The sequence below is a fragment of the Lycium ferocissimum genome, chromosome 12, assembly GCF_029784015.1.
Source record: "Lycium ferocissimum isolate CSIRO_LF1 chromosome 12, AGI_CSIRO_Lferr_CH_V1, whole genome shotgun sequence".
NCBI lineage: Eukaryota > Viridiplantae > Streptophyta > Magnoliopsida > Solanales > Solanaceae > Lycium > Lycium ferocissimum.
This window is the reverse complement of record NC_081353.1, coordinates 31,916,143-31,928,778: the sequence shown is the minus strand read 5'-3', so window position 1 is coordinate 31,928,778 and position 12,636 is coordinate 31,916,143. Positions and strand designations below refer to the sequence as shown.

Sequence of the window (12,636 nt, the reverse complement as noted above, 5' to 3'; positions counted from 1 at the left end):
CTCTTAACGCTTACTAACTTCATATGCACTGATGATGTAGAAATATTAATATTTTGTATCGCAAAATGTCATTAGGAAGAAACAAAGAGACATTCTCGAAATATTAATATTTTGTATCGCAAAATGTCATTAGGAAGAAACAAAAGAGACATTCTCCGTGATACTTAGGCAATGTACGGGATTTTTTTGGCTGCACCAAATAGTTTAATGACTTCCGTTATTTAGTGACTTTTTATTAAAAGAATTTTTTTTGACTCTAGTGTAATAAAAATAAAAATTGAAACAACATTTATAAAATGTAACATCTTATCTAATAGTCAAGAGAGTACATGATTTTTCTAACGAGTATACCGATCATATCATAAGATCTCGATATTAAAAAAAAGGGTATTCTAAAAAGTGAAAGTTCATAACATATAGCCATATCAAATCTATAAAATAATATAAACCAGGGTATTAGAACTGCCACGTGGCATCTCTCATTGATGAGGAAATAGATTTACCTATTTTCTCAGATTTTTGGAGTTTTCCTTCTATTTCTGAAAAGAAAAAACCAACACTCTTAAAATTAAAAAACAAAAACCAAAAAACTCCGAAGAGCCGCAATTGAAAAAACACAACTGCTCGGAATGGGTATCTTACCTGAATACATCTCACTAACTCATCTGATTTTTTTTTTTTTTTTTTTTAAATCACTGTAAGTTTGGTATTTCTTACTCTACCAATTTTAAGAATAAGCTTGCTTTCCCTTGATTTTTTTTCCCCTTTTCTTTATTTTGCATATACACTCTTTATTTTCCTCCTATTTTCGTTTTCTCCCCTTGACTTCTTGATTGGTTTTGCTGTTGTAGAATCTTTCTTATACTTTTCCTTATTGTGGCATTACTATTGATTCTTTGGATAGTTATGACTCCAAATTGAAGGTTGACGCAAAATAAATTTAGTCTTCTTTTTCCACTTAAGTCTTGGATAAGGATACCACAGAAGTAATGAGATATCGTAAACACATATAACTGTTTTCCTTACCTCTTTTTCCAAAAATAACTCTATCCTCTTTGTAGTCTTTTACTTGTCTAAGCAATCTCTTGGTTCATTTTTACTCACGATTGTGATCGTTGGTGATTTAACATTTTGATTTTGAAAATATAATTACCTAATGGATGATTATTTATTTTATTTTAGGCATTTTGGAGTACTTTTTCCTTAAAAGGAAAATGTCGAAAAACATGATTGTTTAGTATGTGGTCTTGTTTATCTTCGTTATTCTTGTGCTCTGCCTTTGATGTTTCTTTGTTTCTTTTCTTTTCTTTTCATTTTACTTTTTATTACTCGGATATGCCATTTCTTTCTGTGAATTTGCAGACCTAATGTTCAATTTGCATACACTAATTTTGAATATTATTTTTAAAATTATATTCGTTATAACACTTTTTGCCTTTTAGTTGACTTAGTGTAGTTTCTTAGTTCATTTCACAATCAAAAAATTAGTGAACTAGCATCTCTACTTCAAAATTATTGGCTAACTGATGATTTTTAAGGCATTTCGGAGTTCTGAGAATTACGAAAAAAGAAGGTTGAAAGAATTCATGGGGATTATGCTTTATTTCCTATATATACATTCTTATCTTCTGGTATATGACTAATAAGAATTTAAATAATTTTATTTGAGTTTCTTTTATTATTTCTAGATATAATAGTATAATTAGTTCTAAATTACTTAGAGGTGCCTGCTAAATAAAAAAAATTAATAGTATGATTAGTTATAAATTACTTAGAGGTACATGCTAAATAAAAAAGAATAATAAACTAACATATTAATGAACCCAAACTTATGTTGTTTATGAGCATTTCCTTTTTCATAAAAATAAATAGAGATGTACAGTATCTAAATACGTTATTAATTTATTGAATTGTTAGTAATATTCATTAATGACTTTTATAATCGCGCGAAGCGTGAGCAACTTTACTTTACTAGTATTTAATAATTTATAACACTAGAGTAAATTGTACGTTGCTCACTTAAGCTGAAACTTTGTTCTATTGCGTTAAATTTCCTTCGAAATCACCGTAAGAAGAAAAGTTTTCCACATTAATTTAATTCGTCTATGTCCAACAATTTCGCACCGTAAGAAGAAAAGTTTTCCACATTAATTTAATTCTTCTATGTCCAATATTTTCAATCTGTTTTTCTTCTTCTCATGTTCAACCTAACGCCATAGTAACTCTTTTTTTTTAAAAAAAAAAAATTAATTTATATACGTCAATAATATAAAGAAATTTTACGGAATAAAGAATTTTTACTGTGACATTTCTATCGAAGAACGTCCACTAACCTCTATAGTAGTTCTTTTAATCTAGAGCTATCTATTGCGATGGATCAGGATTTGGTTTGATTTCATAATGGTGTGTTATCTTTTGAAAAATGGTGTAGGCTTGATCTGAAACATATAATATTGCACTATGTTAAGACTATATTTGAGTTGATTCATTAACCCAACAACATAACTGGTATAAATAGTCGATGATTCGACGATATAAGTATGAAAGCGACCGAGTGATTGGTTTGGTTTACTAACTTTAACATTAGCTTGGAGATGCACGTGCAGAAGAAGAAGGTAGCTTTCTTCTTCGGCGGTCATAAATGCTCGATCGGTTATGTGAGTGAAACGCAGTGAATCTCATGGATCGTGGTAATATGCCACGTACGTGGAACTTAGCTCGAGCAGGAGACTCATGATCGCTATGAACTGGTAACAAGCGACCTGAAACTTAGTTTGAGGGAGAGATTGTTTGGTACCAAGTCCCGCATACTTTCATGGTATCAAACCTTTGAGAAATTAGAAAACTATACATGTTTAGCTTAAAGCGAACAATAGTGCATCATATTAAAATTATCTTTAGATTATTTTGGTCCAACGAAAGATTTCTTCGTTTAAATTTCCTCTCGACAACACCATAGGCAGAAAATTAAAAGTCTTCAATCATTACGTACATGGCTCCCTCCAAGTCAATAGAACTTTCTTCAATGTCGACCTTTTGTTTGGTTTTCCACAGATCGAGTACCGGCATCGGGGTTGGACTAAGTTTTGATTGGCGTCAGAAAATTTTACATTTGGGAGTAAACCGTTCCTTAACAAAGGCGGTTCCATACCGAAGACTTGAATCCGAGACCGCCAATTAAAGATTTGGTTCTTCAATGACTCAAATAAACGTGTTAGCTTTATCACTGAATAAGAGTATATAAACTCAAAAATCTAAAGATTAATTTCTGAGCCCATTGTTCAATGAATTCTAACTTCACATTAATTAGCATTATTATACGCAGTGGGGTTCATAAAGGTCGTGTTTCGAATTCATATGTCGGGGTGGCTCAACGATATTGGTGGCATAAAGCCACATTTTATTGAGAGGCCTTAAGCTTGTTAAACTATATGAAACAAATTTCATATTAATTTTCTTTATTTAGCTTTTTGAAACACAATGTTAATAATTTTCCTGTAATCGATTTCTTCTTATAGTTCTTTTCCAATTAACAATATCAATGATCCATTTAATCTTTCTTGATATATTATATAAAGAGCTTCTTCTTTTAGATTGTATAAAAGTTTGAATTATGTCTTCTTCCTTTTTTTGAGTTTTAAGTGATCTGACTCATATTTTCTAATTGACATATTTGAATTTTAATATGTATAATAAAAAGGAACAATATACACCTATGACTAAAATTATAAAAGGAAATAGCAAATCTGAAATTTAAAAAAATAACAACATGTTCGAAAAATAAGACCTGGTTCTAGAAAAGAAAATACCGCAGCTTCAATTTGCTAGCAATAATGCTTGAAATTTTGTGAAACAATAAAATGCAATTTAATTCATTCAATGTCCTTTCCCTTACTTTTGAAATACTAGATAGCTTAGTGAGATGAAGAAAAGAATAATTAGAAAGTAAACAAAACAAGAAGGATTATTTATGTGAGAATGTAAATTACATAATGGTCATCACCAATCACATTGCTAAATAATTATTTTTCCTTTTTGTAAAGATCCTGTACCATCTAATCTTAAAATATTCAACACTTAAAAAATAATGATCATGAAACTACTATAATTAATAAGAAAAAAGGGCCTAAAATATGTGGTGTGCTTTAGCCTGCTTGGCCCTATGGCCGGCCCTGGCCGCATAGTATCAAAACTAGCTTTTCATAGGTTCGTGCCTATTAAAGTTCACGAACTAGCGAACATAAAAATGTATAAGATTGTACGTAATGTAGGACGTCAAAAAGCTTAGGCAGGAATTGTGTCAAGGGTGTTCAAACTCTGGAGAAGTGAATATTTTTATTTTTTAATGAGCAGGTGCGATTCTTTAATCAAACTACTTAATATTTAGCCAAATTTTAAAAACACTTGTAATAGAACAACAAAACAAAAATCTCACAAATTTAATCAGCAAGACAAACAAAAACATCTCCGGGAAGGTAATCACATATACATACTTTATTAGCAAAATAAACAAGAATAGCATTTTAATAGGAAAATCTCACTTTGCAAACAATTTCAACGGGCGAATCATGCCTCTACTACTAATGATACAAGTAAAATCAACATTTTAAATAGGGTAATCATACCCTTCTAGAAAATATAAGTTCACACAAGTTGAAACAAAAAATTCGATAGGGAATATTGTTACATAATTTAGAACACTATTCTAATTTCAAATGTTATCTGTGCAAATGCATGCATATTATACTTGCTAGTGTGGTAAAATTAAATTAAATATTGAGGTGCTCGCAAAGTGATTCGGACACCATCGTCACAAAAAAAAAAAAAAAAAAGAATTCACTAAGTTAGTAACTATATATAAAAGTAGCTAAACAAGAATCTAGAAAAAATAAAATTAAGAATATACTATCTCTATACGGATGTTCTCATAAAAATTGAAATGCCAAAGAGTTCTAAAAATTGAATGGGACACTGTAGAGAGTCAAAATTTCTTATCGAATAAACACGTTGACACACACCTTTAATCTGATTTCATTCTAGAGAATTTCCTAATCAACTAGAAAATCTTCAAGAAGTAATCAGATATATTTATTAGCAAAATAAACAAGAATAGATTTTTTAATATAAAAATCTCACTTTACAAGCGAACCGAAGTTTTTAATTGATATTTTCAATAGGAAAATCACTCCCTTCTAACAAATAAAATTCATATAAGTTTGAAACAAGTATTTTGATTGGGAATATTGTTACATAATTAGTACCCTTTCCTAATTTTGAAACATGTATTTTGATTGGGAATATTGTTACATAATTAGTACCCTTTCCTAATTTCACAATGTTACATATTCAAATGTTTATTATTCTCACGAGCATGATAAAATCTTGATCAAAGATCAAGGGGCTCTCAACTGACTCACACACTCATTATAAAAAAAAAAAATCAAATAAAGAATCTATTTATAAGGTTAATATAGAAATAGATAAACAAGAGTCTCAAAAAATAAAATTAACAAAATTATGCTATCTTTATACGAATATTCTCATCATAATTTTAATGTCAAAGATCAATTCTAACTGGAATTGGATATTATAGAGAGTCAAAATTTCTTAATCTAATAAATAATTGACACATACCTTTCCTTTGATTTCATTTTAAATTGACGTTCCGTAATGAACTAGGAAATTTACAAACTTGGTTAAGAAAGTAAGAGATAAACTTTCAGATTTTGAATCTTTTGGGTTTCTTTTCGTGTGTTTTCATTTCAAGGTCGTTGTCAAATAAAATAGAGAAAAAAATGGATAAATAAAAGTGAAAAATCCAAAGGAACGGAAAGGAAAGTACTAGTACTAAAGATGATAAGAAAAAGAAATAAATAGGATCGGCATGAAAAATAAAAAGAAAGGAGCGTTGATTATGTTTTAACGGAAAATGACGCAGGACAATGTTCAGAGTTAGTGCTTTAGGCGATAGTTGATCGAGCGATATAAATCTGTATTGAAAGAAATGTCATATATATATATATATATATATATATATATATATATATATATATATATATATATATATATATATATATATATATCATAAGCATCTTTGACGCGCACTCTCTAAACTTGAAACTCTATTTATCTTTAATCTCAATTTTTTGCTTTTATTTTATATTTTAATTGAATTAATTAGTTGGTAAAAAAATGTTTTGATATGTCTGTTCGTGAACAGTTGTGTACAGGTTTTCAAAGGTTGTGCCTTCTCCATTTAATTCGACTTTTCTCTCTCCTGAGTAGTTATGAATTAATCTCCATTAGTTCCTATCCACACGTTCCTTTCTCCTTCTCCATTTAATGTCATTATACTTGGTTACTTTCATATTCATTAATTTCCATTGTCCATTACTTCAGTTTCATATTTATTCATTTTAATGTCCATTACTTCCAATATTGAAGATTTCATTTGGTCTATCACGCTGCCATTTCCCTTGGCATTTACTTATATCTCAAAACAAAGTATCTTGCTCTTTAGTTAACCTGATTATTAGTTTGTGTGTTGATTTTTAACAGTACTTTGGCTTTCCATCCATGGATATGGTTATGTGTTTTCTTTAAACATCCTCTGGTGTGTATATGGTATATATAAAAGCAGGACATAGGCAGCTGACGTGACACTCTCCTAGACTAGAAACTCTATTTATCTTTAATCTCAATTTTTTTGCTTTAATTTTATATTCTAATTGAATTAATTAATTAGTAAAAAAAATATTTTGATATGTCTGTTCGGGAATAGTTGTGCACAGGTTTTCAAAGGTTGTGCCTTCTCCATTTAATTCTACTTTTTTCTCTCTTGAGTAATTATGAATTAATCTCCAATAGTTCCTATTCACACGTTCCTTTCCCCTTCTCCATTTAATATCATTATACTTGGTTACTTTCATATTCATTATTTCCCATTGTCCATTACTTCAGTTTCGTGTTTATTCATTTTAATTGTCTATTACTTCCAAAATTGAAGATTTTATTTGGTCAATCACGCTTCCATTTCCCTTGGCATTTACTTATATCTCAATGCAAAGTATCTAGTTAACCTAATTATCAGTTTGTGTGTTGAATTTTAAAAGTACTATGGCTTTCCATCCATGAATTAATATGGTTATGCGTTTTCTTTAAACATCCTCTGGTGTGTATACGGTGTCATTCAATTATTTTCTTTTTTTATACAATTTTTTATATATAGTAATGAGAAGAGGAACTAATCAAGGAAAAGAAAATGCTTTTTTTTATTTGACGATTTTGCAGAACTATGAGAATTTTACAAAAAATATTAGATGAGCAAAAATGGAGATTTGACTGGTAGCGAGAGGAGAGTAAGGTATAGTAGAGAACCTTTTTCTAAAAGCTGAGATATGCGCTTTTTGCTGTAAATGGATTGAATATTGTATTATTAGGCTCATGTCTATGATCATAAGTTATTTTTATTAGTATCGTGTTACTTCATGAAAAATGTTGTTTAGTTTTTAGTTCATGCATTATATAGTCATTCCAGTAATCATTCTTATGGCAAGTCGTTAAGTGTAACTTTTCTGGTGGATATATACTTCTATAGCCTATATTGAGAAATTAATGAGAATGTGACTACTGTGCATTTAATCACTTCAATTGCCATGGTTAGATCAAGGTGCGCGCAATAGAGTGATAATGGTGGGTTTTATAAAGAAAATACCGAAGAAGCTCTGTCAAGGTATTATCCTATCATTTTTAGCGGACTCTTTTTTATTTTAAACTTGATTTGAACCTTATTATTTAGTAATAACACAAAACTTTTATCATTATGTGTAGAATTAGGAAAAAGAAAAGGTTTAACTTATTTGTTATTACTATTTGCTAGATTTTTTTAATCTGAAAAGGGAAAGAGATGTTGGTTATTACTATCCAGTCTTGAGTTGCATCCACAAAAGTAGATTTGCAATGTGGTGATTGACACATTATATATGAGTCATTAATACAATGACTCTAATTTGTTCCGTATTTTGTATTTAGTATATTTTGATTTTTTTCTTGGATATTAATCATGTTTATGAAAGATAGGTGAGTAAGGCGTGACGATGCTTATCCACGTACTGCAGAGTTGAATCATATTTCTAAAGACATACACTACCATCTAACCATATATGGCATTTATCATTTCTAATGTTTTAGGGGTTTTCATCTTTTTCTCCCCTCTTAAAGCAACACAAAAGTCGTTTTTATTTGAACTCTACAGATGAAAACTCTATAGATTGTACCACAGAGTACCCTGTACTTGGTTTAAGATTCCCACAGTACAATCTAAACTCTTTATATTTAGATTGTATGCGTTGATAGCTATATTTCACCAGACAAGGAGTTTTTATTTGATGCTTTAATAGATATTTGAATAATACGGTAATAGTGTCACAAGCACTGGATTCAATTACATGTGCAAGATTTACAAATTGAATTTGCAACGCGTTTATATCTAGACAAAAGAGTAGTGACTCGAGAGTTAAAAGAAAGTTCAAGGAATGTGTTACAATGCATAACAAACATTGGTTATAATTCTGAAAAGAAGACTTGACACTATTTTATGGCCTTAAGAAGTTTATTGTGCACAATACGAGTGAGATTGCTTGATATTTATGAATAATATTAATTAGAAATAGTAGACAAGATGATTGTTACATGTTTGCTCAGTGAGGAATCCACCATCGTATGCCTACAAAAGTAATGCTTTAATCCAGATTTTTTTTTAAAAAACTTTATATTATATATTTGTTTTTGTTTTGTTTTAGTATTAATTTGATCTCTTATCTTTTAACTAATACAAAAAGACCATTTCATCAATTTGTTGAAGACGTATAGTTTATGCAACGAAGTTGAATAGTCCATACTTTTAATGTGACCGTTAACCTTTACCAAAAGAAAGAAGAGCTATTGGGCAGTTTCCTATAGTTGACCGATAGAGCTCGACCGATTGAGACAGGGCAGATGTGACCGATGGAAGGGATCTAATTTGAAGAAGGAAGCCATTGTGGACTGAGTCATTCCATTTTTACATTATTTAAATTTGAAAACAAAAGATTAAAGTTCGAAAATAGCTCTTCTTTCTTATTTCAATGATATTCTTATTTCAAAGATAATAATATGAAGTCAAAATTAGATTTGTTTTAGAAATGAAATAAACAAATATATGTCAAGGCCAAATTTTTCAGAGAATATATAGAACATAAAAAAAAAAAAAAAAAACTAATAAAAGAATAATACAAGTACATCATTCATTAGAGATACTTGAGTATGTGACTGTGCTAATTTTTTTAATTTTAAGGCAGAATATTCTCAATATTTTAAATTTTTATGAGAATCTACCTTTTATTATTTTAATATTAATTTTAAGTTGGAGTATTCTCAAACATTTCTTATTTTTACAAAGAATCTGCCTTTTTTGTTTTAATATTTGAATATGGAAAAAGATTAGTCGCAAGTTCAATGAGGTCACTGACGACCGCACGAATCGCAGAAAATTTCCTAGTTGGTATATCATACCGTGTGCGAGTAAAATTTTGACCAATCTAATACACGTTCCCACTTGGGCTGCTTAATGCATTGACTATATAAATTAGCCAGTCAAGGAGTGTTAATTGAATAGGAACAGTAACTATGAGTTTTAAGTGATTTTTCTATCCATAAATACTGGCAGAATAAGCCTTCAAATATTCACCAAAAGCTTTAAAAAAATTCACATAAGATACCAAAAGGGAAAAAAAAATAAAAAAAAAATGGGAGGACAAAGTTTTATTTTGCTTGTTGCTGTCATATTTTTTTGCACTATCTCAGTGTCAATTGCAGATGAGGGGACAGCCACCTATTACACTGCTCCTTATGTTCGTGAGTATATATCTATTTTTTCAAATTTTCTTCCTTTTAATAATCAATATTTTTATGATACTATAGTACTAGCTCTAACTTGCATGATTTTGCAAATTCTTCCCTGTCACTTCCTTCCCCTTGTCTTTTATTTTTCATCCCTCTTCTTTAACACTAAAGTCATCTTGATTGTTGATTTTGTTGTTACAGCGGATAAAGTTCGGTAAAGTTCAGTGACTTTTCTTTTATAATTGATAAACTTTAGTTACTAATGTGATAAAAGATCGTTTTATGACTTTAATTTACTATTATAATGAATAAAATTTGGTGACTTTATTGTTATTGGGTAAAGTTCAGTTATTTTAATATAACGAAAACAATAGTTATGTGAACTTTACTATTGTAATTAATAAAGTTGAGTGACTTTATTGATGTTTGGTAAAGTTCAGTTCTTTTAATATGACAAAAACAATAGTTATGTGCACGAACTTTACTCTTATATATAATGGATCAACATTAACATCCCCCCCAACAACATATGTTGCAAAATAACAAAAATCCGTTGTACTAACAAGGGTATTTGTAGACTGGTAAAAAAAAAAAAAAGTATTTGTAGATAGGTAAGTACTCCTTCATCCTTAACCAAAGGTGTCGGGTTCGAGTCATGATTATGGAATCACCTTTGTGAGGGGAGTGCTTTACCCCCCACCCCTAATGTTGGATTTCCGGAGGGAAACTAGATTAAGTCGTGCCTTATTGTGGATATCGTTACCGAACATCACCGGGTAAGAAACCAAAAAAAAAAAAAAAAATGTCGCAAATCCTATTTAACGACAGACCACAAAAAAACTATAACTACGGGCTATTTTAAAGAGATATTAATGATGAATTTCAAAACTAATGTCTATATATTTTTTATTTTGTAATAAAAGTTCAATAACTATGCGTTGAAATTAAGTCGTCACCATCAACATTTTGACGTAAAATTTAATCTTCTTTGTTTTTGTAGCCTCATCATGTTATGGATACCAAGACAATGGAGTGATGATTGCAGCAGCAAGTGATACAATCTGGGGAAATAGGGCAGCATGTGGAAGAATGTATAGAGTCACTTGTACTGGTCCTACTAATCAAGGTGTTCCACAACCTTGTACTGGAAGAAGTGTTGTTGTTAAAATTGTAGATTATTGTCCACCTGGATGCAGAGGGACTATTGATCTTTCTCAAGAAGCATTTTCCCAAATTGCCAATCTAGATGCTGGCAAAGTCAATATTAATTACAATCAGTAAGTTTAAGTACTCTTTGAATCACTTATTATAAGGGAATTCTATTTTTTTCCCGATTTTTCACCCCCTGTCTGATACTCTGTTTAGGGCTAGGTGCTGAACTAGTGTGTACGTTATAGATTCTGCCGAACTCAGTAACTTTGATGCACACTACTAAAAAGAATAGAAATTAGCTGCGGACAAATTTTATAGGTAAACAATAAAATATGTCACCATTAGCAATAGCTTATAGAAAAATTGTGTTAGCCACGAGCAATTTAGTGACAAAGTTTTTAGCTAATTCCATCTTTTAGTAGTCATGAAACCCTGTATTTGCCTTAAATTTCTTTTTGAATATATATAAATTATTACATTTAGAATCTTTTTGAATATATATAAATTATTACATTTAGAAGCCCGTAATGTAAAGGACTAGAATTACGATTCCAAAACCTTCAAATTCTGGATCCTTTTTTATTTAAGTCCCCGGCTAATCCGGATTCACGTCACTTGATGAGGCCTATTAAAGGGAAAACACTCCCTGCTAGGACTTTTTTCAATTGACAGGGCTCGAATCCGAAATCTCTGGCCATTTTAGCATGGAGGGGTCCTATCCATCCCAATTAAACTCTTAGTTATGCTTATAATAAGTGTCAATACTACATATATATTACCACCCAACTTTAAGTTGATTGAACAAAGTCATAATAGTAGAAAAAAAAATTGACGGTAAAATTAACTCAACTATGCCTGTAAATCAACATAAATTAAAAACAAATGCAATGATAATCAACTTCTTTCAGGATACATAGAAAAGTTGATTTTTTTTTTCATTAGGTAATAAATTTAATGACTTCAGCGCAAGTTAGGATATCCCAGAATTATAATTTTGGACAAGAACTAGCTATAAAACCCCTAATTTTAAATACGTGTTTTTTTCCCTTCCCTGCTACAAGTATTACGAATTTGAAGTTTTTTATTCGTTATTCTTTATTTTTTTTTTCTTTTTCTTGAAACAAACCTTTTTTTTCTACTTTTGAACCGTGATGTGCAGGGTCTAAAGTTCGAAGGCCACGTTTGATGCAAAATCGGCAGACAGGAAATTGGAATAAAACACAATTGGAATAAAACAGAAGTTCTACACATGCCAAGAAATATGAATATATCTTGGCTCTTTTTCTATATGTTCATAGAAGCAATTTGTTTGGTGCCTGTAACTTATTTATGTGTATTATTAATAAATCTTCTTCTTCTTCTTCTTCTACTTTTTTTATTTTTTTATTTTTTATAGCGATATGACAACCTGATATTTGGAGTTCATTGACATAGTTAATTCATATTCGCATCACGCATATAGGGGCCATTTAAGTGAAAGCTCCCTGAATTTCGAATTCCAAATAGTCGTACTAAAAAAAATATTCATAAGTCAAATTCCATATGACGAACCTAGAAGGTCGTTTTTAATTTTATTTAAACATACATAACGTTGGTATAAGT

General features: G+C 30.0%; 1 protein-coding gene across 1 annotated transcript; it reads left to right on the top strand.

Annotated features, from left to right (window-relative positions):
- The first annotated feature begins 9,712 nt into the window (after positions 1 to 9,712).
- Positions 9,713 to 12,396, top strand: LOC132040579 (EG45-like domain containing protein). Its single transcript, XM_059431227.1, has 3 exons — positions 9,713 to 9,894; positions 10,883 to 11,159; positions 12,194 to 12,396. Exons 1-3 carry the CDS (start codon positions 9,786 to 9,788, stop codon positions 12,198 to 12,200), a joined length of 393 nt encoding a protein of 130 aa, XP_059287210.1. The 5' UTR covers positions 9,713 to 9,785; the 3' UTR covers positions 12,201 to 12,396.
- Positions 12,397 to 12,636: the final 240 nt, after the last annotated feature.